Source organism: Prosopis cineraria, unplaced genomic scaffold, assembly GCF_029017545.1.
Source record: "Prosopis cineraria cultivar Desert tree isolate PC_DT_omini unplaced genomic scaffold, ASM2901754v1 PC360, whole genome shotgun sequence".
Lineage (NCBI taxonomy): Eukaryota > Viridiplantae > Streptophyta > Magnoliopsida > Fabales > Fabaceae > Prosopis > Prosopis cineraria.
This window is the reverse complement of record NW_026555687.1, coordinates 17,940-37,339: the sequence shown is the minus strand read 5'-3', so window position 1 is coordinate 37,339 and position 19,400 is coordinate 17,940. Positions and strand designations below refer to the sequence as shown.

At 33.1% G+C, this 19,400-nt stretch overlaps 3 protein-coding genes across 3 annotated transcripts; 1 reads left to right on the top strand and 2 right to left on the bottom strand.

Annotated features, from left to right (window-relative positions):
- Positions 1 to 10,665: 10,665 nt before the first annotated feature.
- Positions 10,666 to 11,416, bottom strand: LOC129296590 (uncharacterized). The gene is made up of 3 exons (XM_054935174.1): positions 11,335 to 11,416; positions 11,020 to 11,098; positions 10,666 to 10,921 (listed from the first exon to the last, which is right to left on the bottom strand). The coding sequence occupies exons 1-3, from the start codon at positions 11,414 to 11,416 to the stop codon at positions 10,666 to 10,668; spliced, it is 417 nt and encodes a 138-aa protein (XP_054791149.1).
- Positions 11,417 to 12,516: 1,100 nt separating this feature from the next.
- Positions 12,517 to 16,089, top strand: LOC129296591 (protein sym-1-like). The gene is made up of 6 exons (XM_054935175.1): positions 12,517 to 12,868; positions 13,773 to 13,928; positions 14,029 to 14,161; positions 14,245 to 14,284; positions 15,579 to 15,720; positions 15,797 to 16,089. Exons 1-5 carry the CDS (start codon positions 12,551 to 12,553, stop codon positions 15,664 to 15,666), a joined length of 735 nt encoding a protein of 244 aa, XP_054791150.1. The 5' UTR covers positions 12,517 to 12,550; the 3' UTR covers positions 15,667 to 15,720; positions 15,797 to 16,089.
- Positions 16,090 to 17,142: 1,053 nt separating this feature from the next.
- Positions 17,143 to 17,864, bottom strand: LOC129296589 (L10-interacting MYB domain-containing protein-like). The gene is made up of 2 exons (XM_054935173.1): positions 17,517 to 17,864; positions 17,143 to 17,394 (listed from the first exon to the last, which is right to left on the bottom strand). The coding sequence occupies exons 1-2, from the start codon at positions 17,862 to 17,864 to the stop codon at positions 17,143 to 17,145; spliced, it is 600 nt and encodes a 199-aa protein (XP_054791148.1).
- Between the last annotated feature and the right edge of the window lie 1,536 nt (positions 17,865 to 19,400).

Below are 19,400 nucleotides of genomic sequence, written 5' to 3'. Positions count from 1 at the left end.
TGGATGCCACTTCCAGCACCTCAAAAGTCGTTTCAGGATTAACTTTCATATTATTAAAAAGTTGTTTGGCTTTCAAATGCTATTTTTCAAAAGTCCATTGAACAATAAAAAAAAAAAGCAGGATTCCAATTTTTCAAAAGCTAGTGAAGGTTGGTTTTGAGTTTCAAGAGTGGACTTTTGTGTAATTTCAAATCCGATCACCCTTTGCTCCCATATTATTATACCCTGTGAATTCTGGCCACCCTTCTCGTTGTCCATGACCTGGTACCGACCATGCAAATCTCCTCCCTTGCATCCTTGATCCTCCAGGTTTTTCTATGCCAAGCTAGACTGTATTTTCTTGGTTTAATTTTAAGATAGGTTTTTAGTGGGTTAATTTACATCACCATTCATATGTCGACATTGACTCGCTAATTTTTTTTTTAAAATATTAAAACGTGATTTCCTAGCATAAATGTTTATCTAGTGATATTTTTAACTTATTTTTTCAACGTTTTAACTGTCATGCATGTCTTTCACTTTGTTGAGGTTTAATTTAGGAAAAATAGCCCTAAAATACCAGACCACAAATTTATTTGTGGTGAGGAACCTGAGAATTAGAGAAGGATTAAAGTCCTACGGTGGCATTAAACGGACTAAGCTTCACCGAATTCTCTCCCTCTTTGTCCCCTTCAACCCATCCCTATGATCGATTTTTCGCAGCATTCTGGCCAATCATGATTCCAACAACAATAGTGGTGATTGTGAGTGAAGTGAGGTCGATGACTGGTGACTCTCAGCCACCTATCTCCAACACTTATCTCAATCGTGCACCGTCTACTCTAAATTCTTTTAAACCTTAAAATCCTCGCTACTTCAATCATCATCCTTCATCATCCTTGCCAGTTGAGGACTTGTGGCTTCCACTCTGCAGTCTTCTCTACTCGATTCATCCTTCTCTATCTTCACTTCGTGGCTTTGTGCTCATGGTTCTTCTCTATCTTCACCTGGTCAGGTAATCCTTCTCCCTCTCCCAAGTCCCAATCTTGGAAATCTGGATATCCTATAGTTGTGTAGGCATCAACCGGGCATTTAAATTGGTATGGGTTATTAGTTAACGCTGCTGAACTTAGGAGGTCATCCAATTCATTATATTGTAATTATATTTCTCAAATTTTGATTGAATTCGTTGTGTGCATAATTTTACAGTGGAGTGTACTCCGGAGCTACTCTATGTATGGCTGGGTCTAGTAATTAGCATGGACTGTGGAGTATTGATCATACTTTGATAATTGAGCAGGACTTTTTCAACCTAGGAAGTAAAGAGGAAAATGAAAAGCTTGAATTTCGATTTTTTTCATGTTAATCAGTCTTCAAAAGTTTTGAGCTTGTGAACAAGAAGATCAACAGAGTTTTATGCATGTTTAGACTTTAAGATTTATATGGAATGCGGATATCAATAATCATAATTTTGGAATGATGTTGATTATTGGCCAGCTTAGGTCAAACAATGTTAACTAGAAAGTTGCTTATTTGCTGTGTATGTTTGACTATGAAAAATGATCATGTTCTCTTTCAATTATTTTGTATTGGTTGGCTTCAGGAAAGAAGTAACTTGAATCGGCATTGTAGCTGATGAACTTGGAATGCTTGTCAATTGTTTTGTCTCAATTGTTAATTTATCTCCTTTCCATGTGCTGTCCTCATCTTAAATTATTTTAGCATGACTCGTCTTTCATCTTGCTTTTTTGAAATGATCAGGAATACAGTTTGCTCTTGACTATAAGGAGAGAGCAGCATATGCATGATTTTTATGATGCATATAGCCCCTGTAATGATGCTGCAATGCAGAAGAAAATGCTATCTCTAGCAAATCTTGAAGGAAACCTTGAAATTGTAAATTTGAAATTGTCATGGTTATTAGAAAGATTGATCCTGTGTTGGAAGAGTTGTTGCAATGCAGAAGAAAGATTGGTCTTGTAAAGGATGCTTATGTTGTATTGGCAAAATGGACACTAGGGGCAAGAAACTTGCAAGTACAAGATTTTTTGATGTTGGGATGTTTGAAGGATCACTTGGAGTGATTTCTACATTTCCTACATTAAAGGCTATGCATAGGAGTTGCAACTTCGGTGGAAAAGAGAGGAGGAGGACATTTTAAGGAATTGAAATAAGGTTCTAAAAAGAATTTCATTGAATTATATTCTCAAAGATTGTATAGATGATATTTTGTGAAGATTGTATAGATGATTTTTTTTCCAAGTTTTATCTCCTATGGATGAATCATTTTTCCTATGATTATGTGTATCATATATTATCTTGTTTTGAGGTGATTATTATATTTTCAAGAAATGTAAGAACATATTATTGTTTAATAATAAATGAAGTTGTTAGTGTTCATTTATTTTTCTTTATGCTTTAAATTGGAGTTGGAAGCTTTAATTTGGTACTAAAAACACAATTGGAATTGCAAAAAAAAAAAAGGCCTTATTGCACAACAAGAGGAGCAAGAGATTGGAAATATCTGCACTAATAATGTTGAAAGTGTAAAACTTTTTGAATATTCATGGGTATTTTCATGAAAAATAAGTAAATTTTTAAAATAATCATTTATGTTTTTAGAATATTCATTAGTGTTTTCATGAAAAACAAGAAAATTGTCATAATGTTAATTTACATTTTCAGAATATTTATATGTATTTTCATGAAAAATGAGCAAATTTTCAAGAATAACCATTTGCATTTTTAGAATATTATTTGGTTCTTTCATGAAAAAAGGGAAAAAATTTCAAAATATACATTTGTGATATTTTGAACACAATATTGGTGCAAATATTCAAACCTCAAGTTTTAAGCCACATTATGTTCATTTTAAATATCTTGAAAATGTAATTTTTTTTATTTATTCGAATAATCATTTTAGATATCTTAAAAATTTATATTTGGTGTCATGTTTTAGGACTATATATAAGTATCTTCAATCATATGTGACTTTTCTGTTTCATGACATGCAATCATCTTTTAAGAAAATACAATTTTTATTTCATTTATTTGAATAAGTAAAAGTGGCATTTGAATATATGCTTCCAACATGCTTTCAAGATTAATAAATTACCATTGAAGAATCTTATTTGATATATTGACACCAAATGACCTTGTATTAAGTGTTGAGATGAAATTACTGATAGCAAAAGATCTTGTATAAAATATCGATAACAAATCATGTTGCTCTATTTTTTTTCTTTTTTTTACTACAAGGGCATTTATGTCATTTAGTTCTTAAAAATTAATGCCAACAAAGGACCCAATTTCAGAATCTAACTCAATTCCTTCTTAGCAAATAAATATGTGGTGAGGTTTTTTTGGACAATTTTTCCTTTAATTTATTAATTATCTTTTTTTTTCGATTGGAAAGATGTAATGAATATATGCAAGGTAAGCAAGAGAGGAAGAGAGAGTAGGAAAATGATAAAGAAAAAAAAACAAAGGAATGAAGGGAAAAATTAGACAAGTTTAGAGATTGGCATTAATGAAAGAGAATAGTACATTGGCACAAGATAGGGAACATGGCATGTTATGTATATATGAGTTAAACGCAATGAGTGTGAGAAAATGTTACCATGACCCATGACCTTTCACCGCTCCCATTATTCCTCTCCACTTTCCCATCTCTTTCTTTGTTTCTTCCTTTAATTTCCTTCCCTCTCTCCGTCTCTCATTTATCTGCTTCTCCTCCATCCTAAATCAAGATATTCCTCTTTATATCAATGGTGTCCCATTCATTATCACTTTACCCCTCCTTCCACTGCAAGTCACATTCATATTTTATCATCCGTTTCTCGTTTTTATCTCCGTTAAATATTCATGTAAATTATTCAAATTTTAATTTCTTCAACTTTTTACTCTTTCTTTCTTAATTAGTAGCGAACTTCAAAGTTTATTCAATTTCATGGCAGTGTTAATCTATTTTAATTTTTTATTGATTTCAGAAAAAAATTATAAATAACTCAAACTTCAAGTGATTTTTCTTGACGTCCATGTCGGGAGCTTTTTCATATGCGTGCACCTTGTTTTCACCTTATTTTTGTCTTTCAATGCATGTGTTCCTGCAAAGTTGTACTCCCTCTTGTATTATTTATAAAGCAGAAAGGTAAGTTTTTTTTTCATATTTATATGTCACATTATTAAATTTTTATAATAAATTTCCTCATTTGATCTTATAGAGTTATGGAGAAAGAAAATATAAGTTGCTAAAATATTTATATTTAATGAGGACAAAGTTAATAAATTATTAAAATTTTTAGATAAAATTAATAATGAAATTAAGATTTTTTTTTTGGTTTTGGTAAATATATGTGTGAAGTGATTTATACATAAGACGAAAAGAATACTCCCTCTGATCTAAAATATAAGTATTTCCTCAAAGCTAATCTTGTTTCAAAATATAAGCAACCCAGCATATGAAGAAAAAAAAAATTTCTTTTTACCCCTTGTACTGATTAACATAAATATTTATGTAAATCTATCTCTCACTCATCATAGAGTGCCTTGATAGTTGGGATTAGGGGTAAAAAAATAATATATATTTTTATGAGAGTAAAGACTTTATTGATATGCAATTTTTTTTAAATCTACTTATATTTTGAACTAGAAAAAAATATCTTGCAATTCAACTTCTCTCTCCTGCGTGATTTAGGACTTTTTTTTTTTTTATAGAATCGTTTCATTTTTCAAAGAACAAGTTATGCATAAATCCTAAATAAAGGATTCGTCCTACAGATAAATATCACAAATTTATAAAAAAAAAATACAATCAAATTAATAGAGACCTAATTGTAATTTGTCATGACTGTAAAAAAGCTATACCGCTCCACTTTTAGACACGTTGAGCTCTAAATTACAAATTTATATATAAAAATTATAATATTTCAATTGTAAATTTATGAGGAGCTGTTGTAAATACACAACTTAATCCCATGAAAATGATATTTACAACAAAAATATTGTAAATTACATCTAAAATATAATAATTTACAATTGAACATGTTTAGAGTTGGGATGCTGTGCTCTTTTCACATTCATAAGATCACTGCGACAAAGTCTGGAGGAATTAGGACTTGACTATCTTTCTACAAATTTAGAGGACTTATTTATATTATATTATTTATTTGTTACTTAATTGGTGTATTTTCTTGATCGATTTTGATTTGTTTCTCTACCTCTTATTTTACTTAAATAATTATTTCTAATTTTACCTTTTTTAATCTAATTTTATTTGGTTGGGATTGAATTATTCAATAATTATCAATTTTCATTAATGTTAATATTCTCTCATGTAAAAAAAAATGAAAACCCGACTTAGAAATAGAAAGATAAAAAAACGACTTACATGGGCTCATTAGTCATTACATGTGATTTTTTTGTTTTGCGCAAATTATAAATATTCTACGCGACCTGGAATTATTGTATCTCATAGAATACAGATATGACAACTGATGCCATGAGATTACTACATCCAATAATTTCTTGATGAGGATTTAATTAAATTTTAAAATGTTACCCACTTTGTTTAGGGTCAGAAAATATTTCCCACTTTATAAAAAAAGAAAAAAAGAAAATATTTCCCGCTATTATTTTTTGGCCAACAATTTCCCGTTTCTGTTTCCGTTTCATTCAAATGGTTCAATCGCTGAAAGCCCTCGAGTCCTTAACGTGGGTTGGTAATGCATCAAAATTTCGTTAAAATTAATTTGTTAGTAATGGTGGTGAGTCTTTTCTTTTGTACGTGAATTATGGGATTATGTTCTACTATTCCTTCTATAGTAAAACTGTAAAAGGAATGGTACATTTCCATTTTAGGAAAATGAAGGGGGTGACAATGCATTTTATTCTTACATAAAATGTGATATATTTTTTTTTTTGTTTTAAAAATTGTCATGCAGTGATGATATAACAATATTAATATAAAACAAATGTTGGGTGTATAATGAAATGGGTTAATTTTTTCTTGACATGATGAATTTTTATTAAAAGAAGTGTTTTACATTTAGCAACATCGGATTGTATTTCAAACAAAATTGTACAAAATAAAATTAAGATAGAATAAGAGAAGGAGAGACAAAGAAGAAAAATGATAAGCAAAAAGAAAGAAAGCGAATAATTTTTTTTTTTAGAAGCACGGTCAGAAAGGGAATAAATATATTATTATATATACAGGGACGCATTTACACTGCCAAAATAAGGAGACATGTCAAAGGATAACATGTGTTATTAAAATAGCAACTTATGAAATAAAAATTAAATTTGAGAGAAGGAGAAAAAGTGGGCCAGATATGATGCGGGGTGGATCAGGGAATACCGGTGCGGCAGCCATTAGCGGGATTGCAGCCTCGGTTGTAAGGATTGACGGGCTGGTCGTGGCACGGTGCGGGCGATGTGGGTCCGCATCCCATGCCGTTGTCGCGACTTATTGCGCCGTAACTTATACTACGACCTCCTTCTACCCCTCCCATTTTTGTTCCCATTATCACTAACCCACATATCAACACTACCATCATCCCCCTCCACTTTCCCATCTTCTTTTCTTCTCCAATCTCTTTACTCACTCGCTCAAATCCTCTTTCAAAATCTCCCTTTTTGTATCCTTCACATTCTTCTATTTCTTGTATTACCTATAATAAGCCTCATGCATGCATCTCCAAATATTTACCGCCAAATATGTCGCGCGCCATTTGCATGTGGCTACCCTTCGTTTCCTGCTCCTCCTCCCAAGCTCTGACTCTGTCCTCGCTACTAAATATAGATATTATTGTAATGCAATGTATGCTCAAACTTCCAGTGTGATTTTTCTTGACGCATAGATTAACAGTGTTAAAGTTTTTAATTTTTAAAGTATTTTTGAATATGTGAGGCAATATTTTAAAATTTAACCATGATTGAAAGTCAACCTGAGTGAACCTAATATTAGCCTCTCTGCACGGTTTTTTCCGGAGCTTTGTATTAAAATAAAAAGTCAACCTGAGTGTAAGAATTTTTGTAGTTATAGGAAAATGGGGGGATGTTTATGTATTCTACTGCACTAAATGTGATGTGATGATAGAACAATATTAAGAAAAGGTTAATAATTTTTGTAAAAGACAGCAACGCATAAAAGTTTATACGTTAATCTGATCATGTCATTAAAATTTTGTAAACATTAATTAATTTGTTAATAATAAATCTCTTCGTTAGTGAATTGCATGATGTTTTACTATCCCTCATTCGTTAAAAGGAATGGTACATTTCCATTTTCGGAAAGTGAAGGGAGGGTATGATGACTTTCAACTCTTTTTAATTGATGTAATATATTTTACTCGTGCATGAAATGTTATTAATTTTTTTTTTTTTGGGTTTACAAATTGTTACGCAATGATGATAGAACAATACAAAAAAAGAGTTGATAACTTTGCAAGAGACAAACGTATAGAAATGTATTATCATGTTATGTTTATCATGATATAACAAGTTAATCAACAGTGGTGCTAAAATAATAAAAATAAATAAATAAATAAATAAAGCGAATGGAGTCAATAAACGAGGGTAGGCTTAATATAGCTGAGCTAAGGTGTTAACTACTTTGGAAACTCTCTCCAAGCCTGGTGCTTGCCTTTTTCATTCAAAGGAAAAAACTTAATTAGTAAACAGCTGTACAGGCGGCCTTGAATGGGGAAATTAAATTAGATATGTACATTGCCATGATACGGAACCATAGCGATTTATGTAACAAGAAGTAAAAAAGTGGATAAAAATGGATTTGAAGATTGGGTAAATTTTATGAAGCTTGCGTGTTTAAAGAAGAAGGAAAAGATGTTATAATGTTTTAAAAAATAAAAAATGAAATGAAAAAAAAAATAGTTAAAAGAAATCATAAAAATGAATGAGTAAAAATTTGAGAAGATTAGGGGGGAGGGGGTTGATCCCCGGGACGGCAGTGGGTGGCGGGAGAACAGCCACGGGTGTAAGGATTGGCAACAGGCTTCTGGCACTGTGATGGAGATCTGGGTCCGCATCCTACGCCTCTGTCGGCACCAAGAGCCCCGTTCCCTATATTACCATCACTTGCCACTGCTCCTATTATCAGCATCCCCCATATCACCACCCCCATTATTCCCATCTCTTCCTTTCTTTTTTCTTTCCCTTCAATTTTCATCTTCTACCATTTCTTATACTCTCTCTCTCTCTGTGTGCATATAATATGTCGTGACCGTCTCCTCCTCCTCGCTCCTAAATATACACATTACTCTTTATATGAGTGGTGTCGCATAACTCACTACCTTCTCCCTATTTTTGGTCAAAAATTTCAACTTCTCTTTCTTCATCTCCGTGCGTGTTGCCAGTTTTCATGAGTCCTTTATTTGTGTCTTTCATTGCATGTCTATCTTACTCCTGAGTTTTTACTCTCTCTCTTGCCTTTTCTTAACACATTTTTCTTCACTTGTTTCATTTTTATCATATACTCCACCTGTTATTGTTTTTTTTTTTTTACAAAAATTTAATGAGTGGCATGAAATCAAACTTAAGAGTAATTTACTATTTTTTTTATAAATTGTTATGTTTTTGGAACCATTAATCTGAGGCAAATTTGCCATACTTTTACATATTTATTACCGTCATCCCTAATCTGTGATAATCTTTAAAGATAAAATATGCATGATGAAACGAAGGGAACGAGTGTTTTGCAGAAAATAACTATACGTCAAAATACTTTTCATAATTTAGTGGAGAGAGAAGAAGTTTGAGTCAGGGTAGACATAAACATGAATTTTTTTAATTATTATTATTTGTCTCAAACCTCCGAGTACCATAAAGGCACAAATTTCCCACTGACAAACGCGTTAACATTTGAAATTCTACCGATGCAACCTTTTCTTAGTTTTATAAATGGCTCTATTTCTCCTGTCAAAAATTTCTAATTGGACCCGTAGAAAATCATTGCTTCTATTTTATATATTATTCAAGAAAAATTTTTCATTATATTTTAAGATACATAAAATTTTAAATTTTAAACTTATAAAATCCAGCCATATCACATCAATCAATATGCTATAACAGCGTGAGATTATTTAGGGCTGCACAAATACCGGACTGGACCGGGTTGGATGTCAACCCGAAGTCTAGTCTGAATGGAGACCGGGTTAAAATTTTCAGTCCAAAGACTGGTCTAGTCTTGTTGGACCCGGGACCTGGACCGGGTTGGACTTGGTCCACCGGGTTACTGGACCAGTCCAGTTTCTTGAATCCAACTCTCTTCAAAAAAAAAAAGGTCCTCATATCCCCTTTCCTATTCACTTGTATCAATATCATAAGCTTACTACCGTTTGAGTTTCAAAGCAAGCACTGTTTAATTGCACATGATCCTTGTTATGAGATTAATTATGTTTCTTTCAGTTTTTTAGAGTATAAATAATCATCTTTCTCGCGTATTATATGAAGTACAAAAAAAGTGTCATACTATTCAATACCTATAAATATTACTACTGTTTTTTTTATTCTTGCAAGTGTCAAAGAGCTAGTTAGAGATTTGTGTTAATTATAAATGTAAGATTTTCATTTTTTTTGTCTCTTGTATTTTATTTTTGTCTAAATTACCCTATAATCATATTTTCATGCGATATGGAGAAATGGAGAAATGACAAATGAGGCTATCAGACTTCAGAGTTCAGAGACCGAGTCTGAAGCATGCACGTGAGGTGTGAGGGTACTGTTACTGGGTTCAACTAAGTAAGATCTTTTTTTTTTTGTAAATAATATAATTATTTAATATTTAATATTAAAAAAATAACCTGGACCGGGCCGGACTGATTGGTCCGAAAGAGCAGTCTCTAGTCTGGTCTGACCCGTATGTGCAGTCTGACCCGTTCAGTCCAGTCTTTTGTTCGGGTTGAATTTTTCAAGACCGGGTTGGACCGGGTCACACCGGGTCGGACCAAACAGACCGGGTTTGAAGTTTTTTTTGCACAGCCCTAAGATTATTTGGGGGCAAAAGTCAAATTCTGTAATACTATAAATAAAAATATATACAGCTCGTGACAATCATGATTCCCATCATCATGTCATTCTACTGAATACAATTAATATTGATTTATCTTGACCAACGTAACGCCCTGAATCTCGCCTAAGGAATATTTACATTCACAAGATTACAATCAAATCCTAATTAATTCCAGCACTCCCCCATAAGTTGAAGCATGTAGATTCACAACACCCAACTTGCTTATTGGAAATTTTAATCTATCCTTCCCACGTGCCTTCATAAATATATTTGCTAACTGGTTCTTCATCCATACCTTTCTAGGTTCAACTTCCTCTGATTGCACTCTTTCTTTTACAAAATAACAATCCATCTTAACATGCTTGATTCGCTCTTGGAAAACAAGATTCATTATTATATGTAGCACCGATCGATTGTCACGATACAATGGTGTTGCCTTGTTTTTTGGTGCTTTTAATTCTCGCACAAGCCATCTCATCCATATTATTTCATTGACCGTTGAGCCATTAATTGGTCAATATTTCGCTTCCACTGATGATCTTGACACCACGCTTTGCTCCTTTGACCTCCATGACACTGGTGCCCCCACCAACTTTGATGAGATACCTAGTACATGATCTTCATGTTGCCGAACATCTTGCCCAGTCCACATTGTACTAGGCTTCAAGTTCTAATGATCCCTTTGACGCGAGCACAATTCCTTGTCCTGGTGTGCACTTGAGATAATGCAATATTATCTCAGCAGCAACCATATGTACATGTTCTGGGGAAGCCGCAAGTTGGCTCAAGAGGTTCACAGCACATGCAATGTCTAGGCGAGTGATTGTTAAATATTGAAGTTGACCTAGTATTTGCTTGTACCGTGTAGCATCCGCCAACGCGACATCATCATTTACCCTGTAACTTGCAAAGCTGCTTTATTGGGAAACCACTTGGATGTCAATGCTCCATTTTTCCTCCTTCAATATATGCAACGTGATGATTGCACAACTTCAATCTCGATAAAATACTTCAATTTTCCCAAGTCCTTTAGACTAAATCTTTTATCCAAATGCTCCTTCATTTCTTGTATCTTTTGCAAGTCATCACCTGGAAAAGAACATCATCCACATATACAAGGCAAGCCACATAATATATTGAGTTATTGTATGTAAATAAAGAATGGCTTGCCCTGCTATTCTTGAATCCAATTTGAAACTTTTGATGCCAATTTCAAGATGCTTGTCGCAACCCATATAAGGATTTCTTTAACTTGCATAATCTTGTCTCCCCCTCACGATAGAACCCTTGAGGAATCAGCATCTAAATATCTTCATCAAGATCACCATGCAAGAACGCATTATTGACATCAAGACAGTGAACAACCCAATCACGTTTAGCAGCAATAGCAAGTAGAGTCCACACCATAACCAGCTTTACAACAGGTGTGAAAGTGCCATGAAAATCAATGCCTTGGACCTAAGTAAAACCTGTGTGATCAAACAATTAGTTTTTCTATATATTAATCTTTCATCAATAAGTATCCATTCAAGTTTTAACAATAATTTATTTTAAATTTATAATAATTCATTCAGAATTTAACATTCTAGAAAAGTAACAATTCATTAAACTTGTGCTTTTAATCATCAACTACAAGTACCTATTTACATTTTGATAATAATTCATTCTAAATTAACAACAATCCATTTGATCTTTAACAAGTTAGGAAAATAGAGAAGATGAACTTAATTGTATGTGTTAATCATTCATCAATAAGTGTACATTTAGATTTTTATAACAGTTCATTTGAACTTAACAATACTCTATTCTAGTTTTAACAAGTTAGAAAAATTAATAGAATGAGTTTAATTGTACGTGTCGGTCATTTATTAACAAGTATCCGTTCAAATTTTAATAACAACCTATTTATGACTAATAACAATATATTCAAACTTTTAACAAGTAAAATGCATAAAGATTTAAAGCTCGCAATTTGTGATTGTTCATATCATATTAACAAGTAACATTTATGAAATAATAAATTTTATTCAAAAATTAATAACACATTGTTTTGTTATGACATGAAAGTGGTTATAGAAGATTGGTTTACTACTTATATATATATATATATATATATATTGTATATATAATTAAAAGGTTTGGTGGTTTAGGTAGCTAAGGGTCATGAGATTAAATCTTCCCTTGACCAATTAAACCAATTATTTTTTAAATAAAAGTGTCATTGACATTGGAGTTCCGATGATTGGCCACCAATGACTCCACCAGCAGTAAGGGCTTTAGCAACCTCATCGACAACAGCAATTCAATAACTAGTGATAGCAGAATTCTTTTTTTCTTTTATTTTTTAATTAGAGGGGCAGTTTAGACTTTTGATTTTAAAAATTAACATCAGCCTATGATTAAGGAATTGCAGTATAATTTTAAAATTAATTAGTCGTTAATTGATATTAATTTATTATTGAGGCCCTTAGTTGCTATTTTTCCAAAACAAGAAAAACGCGGTTTGATTCTCCAGCGCACTAACTAGAAACACGCTCTCCGATGTCCGATTCAACATTTTCTTTTCCACCAGAAATGGACGCCATAGGCAGTGGACATGGCGGGTTCTGGAACTGGAATCCTTCGCCTGGGAAGCCCAATTTAAATCGCCCTCGACGGCAACGACGCTTTGATTCCAAATCCGAATCCTATGGTTCGGCCGAGTCCGCGGGTAGCTCCGGTTTTCGCTTCCCCCTCAAGCAGGCCGTGGCCGCCAGCTCCCTTGCCCTCACCGGCGATACAATCGCTCAGCTAACACAGCGTTGGAGGAAAGCAGAGGCTATCAAGAACTCTGTTCTGGATTCTGGTGGGTCCAAACAGGTCAGTGGAAATTTATTTCAATGTTTGGTTTTATTGCAATAAAGATTTTATTTGTCAACTTCCAATTAATTATTCATTCATAATGCAATGAAGATTGCACTTGTCGACTTCCAATTAATTATTCATTCATAAGAAGACTATGGGAACGTTCAGCTCATGGACACCATGACTAATTGGAATAAAGTTAGGTCTGGTAATTAAAAATAAGTTGTTTGAGAAGTTGATAAATTTGGGCTTTACATGAAACTAATCCTACAGTGTTACTTGCTTCTCTTCGTCTTTGGGCAGGGTATTTGGAATTTGGTGGTGCTTTAGTAACATTTCCATTGTCGACTTTTGAACTGCTTACTCTGGATTGAGATAAGAAAGAACATATAAATCTACACTACTTTTTTATTTGATTGAGATGATGGACTTGCAGGGATTTTTTCCCCTTGATAATATTGAACTGGTTAAATATAATGGCACCAATATACGTGAGCGTTGTCTAGAAACACTGCGATTATGCAATAGAATATAGTCATGTAAATTCATATTGGCCTTTCCTCGACCTGACATTGACTTTGAACGCTAGCCTTTCCTTGGATGTGGAATTTGGTCCGACAGATGGTTGAGAAACTTGATGCTACAAGGCCTGACACTTGGCGTTATCACTTCAAGTTATCATTCTACTTTAGATTAGTTTTAAGACATTTCAACCTATTGTTCATGTACAGATTACCAAAAGTTTTGGACATTAACAATCAATGCATCGTGGGATTATGTATAAAATGCAACCGTAACAGTTAAATCTTGTCAAAAGCCTCGTATAATGTATCTGGACATTTTGAGGGTAAATGAGGGCCCTTAAGATTTACTTTGCTATTGTAAGTTATGTTATTCTTGATCAAAAGCTTTCTGTTAGGATGAACTGTGGAACCACCTCTTAGACCATGATTGGCTACGTGCCTTGCGGATGACTTCCTACGGTTTCCTTTTATATGGCCCTGGATCTTATGCCTGGTACAAGTATCTTGACCACATTTTGCCTAACCCAACAGTAAAGAATATAATGCTGAAGGTATGTTTAGTTTACACTTTTTACAGCCACAGAATGTGATATACATACAGGAACTGCATTCAGAATACCTAGTCATTTCTCTGTTTTCCTCTCTTGGCAGGTTTTACTAAACCAGATTGTTCTGGGTCCTTCTGTCATTGCTGTTGTTTTTGCTTGGAACAATTTATGGCTGGGAAAACTCTCAGAGCTTCCAGAAAAATACAGAAAAGATGCCTTTCGCACATTGCTTTATGGTAGAAACTGCTGTTCATGATCATGATTTGGCGATGCATATTTCTTATGTGTTAATGCCTTTTGATTTTATTTTTCTACGTAGGATTTAGATTCTGGATCCCTGTCAGTGCGATAAATTTCTGGTGCGTATATACATATTCTCCTTTTGAATCTTTTATTGTTTTATAATCCTTTTCTATCTCTTAGCCGTGCTGGGTAAATGATGGAATATTTTCTGATATCATTAAGGGGTATAGAGAGACTACATCTATTTTAAAACTTTATCACCAACATGAAGGTATTGAAGTTCACTTAAAAATACAAAGTAGTGACTTACTGATCAATGCTGGTATTGTTTTGTGACTTGAACATTTTCTTATATAATAGATTAGCGTTGAAAATTCTGTTTGATGCATAACTTTCATAATTATTTATTTCCCAAAGTCAGGAGGCTTGCATAAATTAGTTTCATTTTTTTTTTTGGGTAAAATTAGTTTCACCTGGAAAATGAGCGCTGTTGAACTTCGAGAGTCAGGAGTTGTTTGGAATATCATTATAAAAATGAAGCTTCAAGTTAAATTACTTGTCTATTTCCCCCCCCCCAAAAAAAAAAAAAAAATCACACGTCTGCATATTGTAAGAAGTTTAGTCTGGAGGGTTAGTTTAAGTTAGTCTTATTTATGATTATGAAGATTCTAAAACCGTTTCTGCTGGTCTAACTTCTTAAAACTTTCGGACCTACCACTTCATCAAAGATTGTCTGGGCTTGAAGATTGTTGATAACACATTCTTGCTTGGATTAGGGGAAGCTGCGTGTCGTAATTATAAATCCATTCATGTCAAATTTGTGACTTGAATAGTTATGGTATTAAATATATATTGACGCCCTCAGATTTGCTGGGTGATTTTAAAATTTCTTTTCTAGTTTAAAGTTTGGCCTCTTAATCAGCGTTTTAGTAATTATTGAAGTTCAAAATTAATGTCATCACTATTCATTTAGATGCCAGTCGGATATGCTGTATCAACTGTCAATACCATCTTACTTATGACTATGACATGAGTTCAGGTTGGTAAAGTGAGTCAGACTTACAGTCGGTAATCCAACATCAAGATCTTTCTGTTTTTTTTTTCATTAACCGCAAAAATTTAATACTTATTTTTTACATCCGCATTTTTATGCTGTAAAACTATTCTGCACATTTTATTGGATGAAAATGGAAGATGGTATTCTAATCTTGAAATTGCTTGAGGAGGATTTTGTTCTGTGGTTACTTCTGAGTATTGATTGTGTTTGGCAAAATGTAATGGGGAATATACTGATTTACATGTTTTTGCTGTCTGCTTGAGCATTACCACGTCACTACAACTTAGCGATCTTAACCTGGTTTATTTATATTAACCTAACATTCATTGGCCATCTGCTCTGCATCTGAGCAGGGTGATACCACTTCAAGCTCGAGTGGCTTTCATGTCTATGGGCTCAATATTCTGGAATTTCTTCTTGTCGTCAACAATGAGCAAGTAAAACGTATGGAGGAAATTTTCCAGCAACTTCATAGTTCGAAGATTTCAACATGAGGTACTAAATCATGACTACATTTACTTCTTATTAACCATGGTAATTATTATAACATCAAATCTTGTCGTGCGTGTAGATTAGCTCATGGTCTTACGGACGAGGGAGAGGATAGTTGTGCAGAAGAGGCAATGATTTCATGGCACGTTTGGTTCGAAGAATCTATGGAAATGGAATGAAATGGAATGGAATGTAATAATGATTACTGCTATTTTGTCTGGTATGCTTTTAAGGAAAGGAGATGCAATAGGGTAAAAATGTTTGGTTCAATTACAAAAAACATGGGAATAGGCTGTATTAATGAATCAAAAGATAAAAATACCCTTGTATATTAAAATCAATCAAAACACTTTCCAGCTCTTTTCCACTCTAGTCCCCGTCCTCTTCAATAGTAAGGCTATTTTAAATGTGTGTGTATAATGCCATCTAAATATATTAAAACTAAATTATAATATTTAAACCAAACATTAACATATGCTTGTGTGTGCGTGTGAAACAAATTACCAACAGGCACAATTTTGCAGCAATAAAAATGCTTCCTACCAATAGCATAAATTTATTAAATATAAAGATATTCATGAGCACTAGTGTAGCTTCTTCATGTAGCAATAAAATGTTTCCTATCGAGTTATCATGCAGAAAAGTTGAACAGCCACATCCAAGAGGTAGAGTATAACATATTAAAATTAAAAAAAATACATAATCAAAATATAAAATCTACCTACTTGTATATATATATATATATAATCAGAACAAGAACACCATTAATAGCAAAATATATAAACATTTTCAAATAGTAGATTATCAAAAGCAGGACATAAAAATTCAACATATGACTTTACGAAATGTTGAGGTACTAATTAACTATAACCTCCTAAATATTGACAAATGCAATACAAGCTCACTCTACGACAATACAAAAAATGATATTGAGGCACTATCTACAATTTCCAAAATATTAACAAAAGAAAGACTTAAAATACATACTACTACACCTTTATATAAATGGAGTAGTATGTATTCTACATAGCCCATGGTCCTGCAAAGCAATCCATATAGAAGTCCTATAGAGCTAAATATATAAAGGTCCTACACATTTATTCAAGAAGGCTACACACCCAAGCAGTCATCTCGTCTTCAAGAATTAGTGTGAAAGCAACCACTAATGATGGAGACTCAGTAATTTTCATATGAGCCTTGTTTATCCCACCCCATGTGTGTCCTTGTACTCTCATAAGTTGCTTATATATTTCCTCTACTCTGTCTAAATCAATAGGACAAATCTTTTTTTGACTCTTTTCACATTTCAACAAATTTCTTACATAAATTCTCTAAGAATTTTATCATTGAGTGGTCTATATGAGAAGATGAATCCTTTATAGCTTCAGCAAGGACCTCTATAATATCATGACTACTCCTTCGCTTTCATTTTGTAGATGATTGGACCTCAGTTGACTGCGCAGGTTGTTGCTCAGATGCATTAACATTTGTATTTGTGTTAATTCCTTGTTCAACATTGATCTCATATTCAATTCTATAATCCTCTTCATCATCTTCAGCAAGAGATGAAGGTATCGAGGTAGTCATTCCAATTGCACGATCCTTACCCCATGTATACGTTAGATCTTTAAAGTGAGGTAAGCATTTATTCCTAAAATTTCCAGCTTGCTTCTTAACCTGAAAATGAAGAATAAATGGTTCATATATATATATATATATATACATATATTAAATAAAATAAAATAAAAATAATAATATAACATATAAAATCTAACTTTATATAACAGTGACTCTATCACCTTCACATATTTAGCCCATACATGATCTTCAGTTGTCACACACTTCTTTTCAGTATCCCACCCAAAGCCAGAAGTGTTTTTATTATTCACCATATTATATACAACTTGCCATGACTTCTTAAATGTTTTTAACCTTGAAGCAATATGAGGGTTAGCAAGTAATCCATAACCTAGAGCCTTTGCCTCTAGCATCTCCTCTAGCCTATTCAAATATCCCGCACTAAATCCTGTATCCGCAACAAACTTCTTATCGGTTTTTAATTGGACCAAGCATTCAACAAGCATGCTGTCTTCTTGAACTGTCCAAACATGCTTGCTACCCTTACTAATATCTTCTTGTGTTTCCATTCTATGTAATAAAAAGTGAGAAAAGAGCAATAAGAGTCTAAAAGATCCCAACTCATAAAAGATTTTAATATATAAAATATAAATCATGCAAATGTACTAGACATACTAATACAAATAAACTAAAATCATAGTAGCTAAAACATTAAAAGTCATTTCATTGAACAATTCATACTAGCCAAAGGCTTTATCTATTAGTCCTACGAGCTATAAATGTATTAAACATTTTATTAGCCATGTTTTCCCGAAAAGCACTCCAAGCATTTGATAGTTCCATGGTTGAGATGGGATTAATGTCCATTTAGGGATTCAGTAAGTCAATTGCATCAAATTCAGCCTCAATAAGGTCGTCTACATTGTCTCGCATAATGAGATTATGCAAGAGGCAACAAGAGAGTATATATCGATTTTGAGTTCGAATGGGATAATATGAAGGACTCCTTAATATTGCCCAACGCATCTTTAAGATCCCAAATGCCCTTTCAATGACATTCCTAACAAATGAATGTCGCATATTAAAACACTCTTGTGGAGATTCAGGATGTCTTCCATCACACCAATCACTTAAGTGATACCATTGTTCTCTATATGGGGCAAGAAAGCCTTCATAATTTGTATTCCCCATATCAACTAGATAATAATTCCCTGCAAATAGCATGTTACCACTATTACAACCCGTAAAATAAATTAAATTATATAAATACAAAGCTGAAAATCATACCTTGAGGAACTTTAAAGCCATTTGGTCTACTAAATGCATCTCTCAAGACTCTACTATCAATTGCAGACCCTTCCCAGCCCGAAAAACAAATATAAATTCACTATTTGGAGAGCACACACCAAGAACATTGGTAGTTATGTCTCCTTTTCTATTTCGATACCTATCCTTCATTTGTGCAGGCACTTGAACCCTTATGTGAGTTCCATCCAATGCACTAAGGCAGCCCTACGATTATTTGTTCATTGATAAAAAAGAATTAACTTTAAAACTATGGAAACATGTGTTTTATGTTTACCTTAAATCACTTCCATCTCTCATCTGTTGAATCTTTAAGGATTGGCTCTGGTATCTTAAATAACTTATATTGAAGGTGAACAACTACTTTTGCAGCTATATTGAAATATCGACTTATGGTTTCCCCTTACCTCCTAAATTCAAACTAAATAACTCTATTTTTCATATGGTGAGCAAGTATATGCAAGAAGATTGCAACTTGTTCATCCATTAACATATGTCTACTTGGTTTTAGACCACCTATGGTCTCTAACATGCCACAAAGTCAAAAAAATGTACATCTATATATCGCAATTTGGTTGAAATAAGTTATATCACTTCCATGTACCATCAAGGGTGTATGGCAGATCATGAATGTATCTAGTACTATATATAGCCACACTAAACATTATGTCAACAAGCATTTTACAAATAACATGCATAATCATAATGTAACATCCCAATTTAAATTTTAATAGTTAATTTGGGTTAATAGAAATTTAAAAAATAATAATAATAATATTTAGAGGTAAGAAAATTAGTAG